This window comes from Temnothorax nylanderi, unplaced genomic scaffold (genome assembly GCF_030848795.1).
Source record: "Temnothorax nylanderi isolate EJ_2023f unplaced genomic scaffold, tnyl_v1.0 TNYL_tig0295_pilon, whole genome shotgun sequence".
In the NCBI taxonomy this organism is placed as follows: domain Eukaryota; kingdom Metazoa; phylum Arthropoda; class Insecta; order Hymenoptera; family Formicidae; genus Temnothorax; species Temnothorax nylanderi.
The window spans coordinates 4,324-9,939 of NW_027249357.1; the positions used below are offsets into that span (position 1 = coordinate 4,324).

Here is a 5,616-nt window from a genome sequence, read left to right on the forward strand (position 1 = left end):
AAAAGTCACATTAATTTATGCCAAATACAAGGTATCGAAGCGAGTAAATCAAACGATGATTTTGTTACGCAAGATAATGAATCTTTTCTGTCGGTTGATAAGCGTACAAAATCAGCGGAAATACAGTATGCCGCTTTAATTGCAGAAATTAATTTACCTCATCAGAATGCAGAAAAGATTCTGAGGTTCTTTCAACACATAGGAGAAGATCCTATTGCGTTGAAAAATATGAAAATGGGTCGAACAAAATGCACAAAGATTCTTTCGAATGTTTTGTGCCCGGTTGAAACTGAACAACTCGCAAAGAAACTTCAGAGAACAAAATTCTCCATTTTCGTAGACGAAACGTCGGATATATGTAATGAAAAATGGATGACGTTTTTTGTTCGATACGTTGATCCTGAGACTTTAGATATTCGCTCACAATTAGTGAAATTGATAAATATTGATGCAAGAGATTCGAGTGCTGAGAAGTTATTCCATGCATTTCAGTCAGAAATGTGGAAGCTACAGATTCCTTTTACAAATATAATTGCATTATCATGCGATAATGCATCAGTTATGACCGGAAAACACTCATCCTTTAAAACAAAATTGGAAAAATGGTGCAAGCGACTCATAACCATGCCATGTCCATGCCATTCTGCTGCATTAAGTGCGCACGCTGCATGTGCAAAAATCCCATTATTTTGCGATGAATTTTTGAAAAAAGTTGTTCACTACATTAACGGTAGTCCAAAACGTTCAGCAATTTTTCAGGAATTTACTGAGTGTTTCCAAGACAAGCATCTTAAAATGTTAAAATTAAGTGAGACACGCTGGTTGTCTCACCACGCATGCGTCGAAAGACTTCTCCATTCATGGAAAACCATTCGTTACTTCTTGCAAGAAATGGTTGTGAGTGATAAGACAAAATCTGCAGAATATCTTTTGTCAATGATGGATAACGTTGAATTAAAAGCGTATTTCCTTTTCCTTAAATATATCTTACATTATTTCAATTCTTTTAATGCATACTTTCAATCGACAGAAACGAGAATTCATTTATTACAGTTAAAATCGGTTGACTTTCTCTCCCAAATCTGTCAAAATTTTGTTAAAAAAGAGTATTTAGAAGACGTAACCACAATTGTAAATTTTTCACATAAAGATATTCAAAAAGATATAAATGAAATTTTCCTCGGATCCGACTGCGAGACATACTTAAATAATTTAATTAAGGAAGATCATGCGGACATAGTTATAACTGTCCGACAAAATTGTATACAATTTTATATCACTGCTGCGGAGGAAATATATAAAAGGTTGCCCATAAAAAATGAATTCTTTAAAAATCTGCAAGTTTTACATCCGACTCCAACTATCTGTCTCCAATCCGATAATAGAGAAAAATCTTTAAAAAATATTTGTTTTATTTTAAAAACTCTTGGCGACTTCGACGAAGAATTGTTAAAGAAAGAGTGGTTACAATTACCAGGAGAGTTCAGTGAATCTGAAAAAGAAAATATATTAAAGGGTACCTTTGACAATGTATGGAAAAAAATATTGCAGCCACAATTATCAAATGGTACTTACTGTTATAAATTTCCCGCTTTGACAAATCTTGTAAGCGCTGTTAGATCACTCCCTAATTCCAATGCAGATCCAGAGAGAATGTTTTCCATTTTAACTGATTTAAAATCTAAGAAACGCAACAAACTGTCTGCCATCTCTGTTAATGCTAATTGCGTAATAAAATCAATGTTGAAGGCGAGGGGCGAAACAGCTATCAACTTGAAAGTAACTGAAGAACATTTGTCTCGAATGTCGTCCGATGTATTATATGCAAATGATAAAAAACGAAAAAGTAGTCTTACTTTATATGCTGCAGATGAAGTTGCTGGTCCTTCGTTTTCAACGCACTAAAAATAATGTCCAAAAGAGAAACAAATAACAAAAAATATTTGCAGATGTAAATAAAATCTTATATTCATTATTCAGTTCCGATTTGCAATAACTTTCTTTTTTTTTTAATTTAACTTTTTATCTTATATTAGGAGAGCTCAGTGAATAGGAAGTATAAACAATTGTTTGTTTAATATATTGTATTATATTGTAATATGTTGTATTGTATTGTATATATTGTATTAATATTATGTTTGAATATATTTGTGTGCAATAATTTGTGTGCGTTACAATTATAAAATTTTCTAATTAAATTTTTTATTAATTAATAACAATTGTTTAAACTTCATGACGGAAGAGACCACCACCTTCTCGCGGTTTCCGTCGAGCAACAACATGTACGTTGTACATGTAATATAAATACGAGATATAAATATCGATCTTAATTTAAAAAAAAGTTATTCTACTTATTAAAAAATTATTACTTCATTTTTATTAAGAAATGTTTTCAAAATTTTTATAAAAAAATGTTTTTAAAATATATTTAATATGGCATTAAACAAAACGTACACGTTGGCCAAGAGTGGCATTTCATTATTTTTTTTTTAGGATTTTTATAATTTTATTATATACTGTATATAAAAAATATATTATGTACAAAGAATATGTATATCTAAATATTTTTACTGTTCAAAACAAATTACTTATAATGTGGATTTCGTTAACTCTTTCTTTATTGAACGTATCGTCAGCGCCGCGCTCGAGCGGCACGAAGGAAAGAAAGAGACAGACAGTCATATGTCTGTCTCGATCTATTCGCACGAATCGCACGACGTTGGCCGAAGCCACGAGCGCACACGTATGTACACGGTACGTGGCTTGTGTGCGTCACGGGCCGTCACGAAAGCCATCCCCACTCCATCCCCTCTACATGCGACCGAATGCTACCAGGCTCAGGAAATGGCAACTCATCCTTCACGTGCGCGTTCACGTGGTCGCAGCGCGACTAGCGGGCGCAAGTATAAAGCCTCGTCTACAATAGACGCACAGGCTATGTCGTATGTCGTAAGTAGTATTGTCGTAGGAAAGTTCGTCGCATGTCGTAAGAGTGTCGCTAGACGAGTGTCTACAATAGTCGCAAGGATTGTTCGCGATAATAGCGTTAACTGTCAAGTCGACCGCAGCCACAATGGACCGGCAGCAATTATTAACCTTTCTGCAACTTTGCTCCCAATTTTTAAATTTAGTATCTTTATATGGCCGTTTGCTCAGTGAATCGAACAACAGAAGATGGTGGGTGCGGCCAGTAAATAGTGAAGAAAGACGGCGTTCCAAAGGGTTCCATTTAACTTATTTTCGTGAGCTGATGGAAACAGATCATGAAGAATTTTTTAACTGGACCAGAATGTGGCCACATCAGTTTAGAAATCTTTATGAACTCGTTCGCCCTCGATTGTTAAAAAGGAGTCGTCGTCGTCCACTACATCCAGAGCTGAGGCTGGTTTTGACCCTGTCGTAAGTATAGGTCATCCTTCATGCACATCTTACTTTTGGCTCAATATGTATCCTTAATGTTTTTTTTACTTTGATCAGGTACCTAGCTCATGGGGACAGTATGTTTTCAAAGAAAGCTGAATTCAGAATTGGAAGATCAACGGCATACCAGATTGTACCTGAAGTGTGCCGCATCATATGGGATGTGCTACAGCCACGTTACCTGGCACAACCAACGCAAGAAGTGTGGAGATATATTGCCGATGAGTTCATGCAAAAATGGCAATTCCCTAATTGCATTGGAGCGTTGGATGGGAAACACATCCGTATTCAGTGTCCCCCAAATTCTGGCAGTCAATATTCAAATTATAAGAAATATTTTTCATTAGTTTTGATGGCTGTATGTGACGCAAGTTACAAATTTACAATGGTAGATATAGGACAATTCGGCAGTATCAGTGATGGTGGAGTTTGGGCACACTCGGATATGTCTCATCTTCTTGATAATAACTTGCTTGATGTGCCCCCAAAGAAAGAATTGCCTAGCACATTAATAGCAACGGAATATGCGCTAGTAGGTGATGAAGCTTTCCCCCTTAAGAAATACCTGCTACGTCCGTATCCCCGTCTTCAATTGACCAACAAGGAGAGGGTGTTCAACTACCGATTGTCACGAGCACGGCGGGTTATTGAAAATGCTTTCGGCATTCTGGTGTCAAGGTGGCGAATTCTTACAAGACCCTTATGTTGTTCTCCAGAAAATGCTGGGCACTTAGTCAAGGCCTTGGTCTGTCTCCACAATTTTGTTATAATAGGAGAAAGAGAAATTGCTCCAGCTCACAGGAGATAATGTCCACCACAGCTGATAGACAGAGAAACAGGAGAAGGTATGGTTTTGGGAGGAGCATGGCGAGGACACGGAGAACAGGGTGATCTGGTGCAAAATATTGGTCGGCTATCTAGTAATAACTCAAATGTTGCTGCACGCGCCCAACGTAATGTGCTACGGGATTATTTTGTAACCGAGACAGGGGAGGCTCAAGTCCCATGGCAATACCAGCGAGCATTCGGAGGTTACAACATTAATCCTCCTGACTGTCATTAATCTTTTAGTTATGGTTAATTATATTTAGTTAGTGTTAATTTTAATCCAATAAAGAAACCTTTTCTTAATTTTTATTTTATATTTCATCTTTATAAATTTATTTAGATTCCAAAAGTATAACTTACAACGCAATAAGAACACACTTGTAAGAATTGTGAATAATAAAGTTTTATTACTTATTGTTATAAAGTTATTTTACAAATAGTAAATAATACTAGCAAATAATACTATTTATACATTTTTATAAATAGTTTCAGTAAAAATAAAAATGAGTTGTATTTGTAAAAAAAATAGAATTGTTTCTTGCCCACATATCAATAAAATAAAAGGTAATTCTCTCTTCTAGTGTAAATTATATTAAACAAAACAAAAATATTCTATTTTATATTCTTTGGCATAACAATTTTGTGAGAAACATTGCACAAAGAGAAAAAAAGTTAATTCAGGAACATTTGAAAAGTATTTATGTAAGCATAAATTATATCAAACAAAACAAAAATATTCTACTTTATATTCTTTGGCATAACACTTTTGTGAGGAACATTGCACAAAGAGAAGAAAAGAGTTTATTCAAGAACATTTGAAGAGTATTTATGTAATACTGCCATTATTTCGCTCAGACATTTAACCTTCATATTTGAAGGAACTTTCTTAAAAATACATTTAATTAAAACCATGGCAGAATCCTCTTCAATGGATGGAGGAGTACGCTCAGGCTGTGTATAATTAACACTGATGGTATCACAGACAGAATTTATTTTTGCTGCAGTGCTTTTAATTACGCCGTGCACTTGTTCTATCGCAGCCTTCTTTTTAGTGTAAAAGTTATCAGGTGGTGGAATAATGGACGGCTGACTCCCAGAAGCTGACCTACTCGATGAGTTTACTGAAGCTACATCGTCGTCGAATTCTTCAGCAGTTGCTGTATTTGTTTTTTTAAATATATCTTCAACCTCTGGATTCCACAAGTAGAAATTTTCTTTTACTTCTTGGCTTTCTTCTGCTACTTGGCTTTCTTCTACTACTTGGCTTTCTTCTACTACTTGGCTTTCTTCTACTACTTGGCTTTCTTCTACTATTTGGCTTTCCTCTATCTCTATTACTTGGCTGTCTCTAAATTTTTCACACATGAC

The 5,616-nt window shown here is 35.2% G+C and overlaps 1 protein-coding gene across 1 annotated transcript; it reads left to right on the plus strand.

Moving 5' to 3' along the window:
* The first annotated feature begins 3,645 nt into the window (after positions 1-3,645).
* Positions 3,646-4,228, plus strand: LOC139780742 (uncharacterized). The gene has a single exon (XM_071719464.1). The coding sequence runs from the start codon at positions 3,650-3,652 to the stop codon at positions 4,226-4,228; it is 579 nt and encodes a 192-aa protein (XP_071575565.1). The 5' UTR covers positions 3,646-3,649.
* Positions 4,229-5,616: the final 1,388 nt, after the last annotated feature.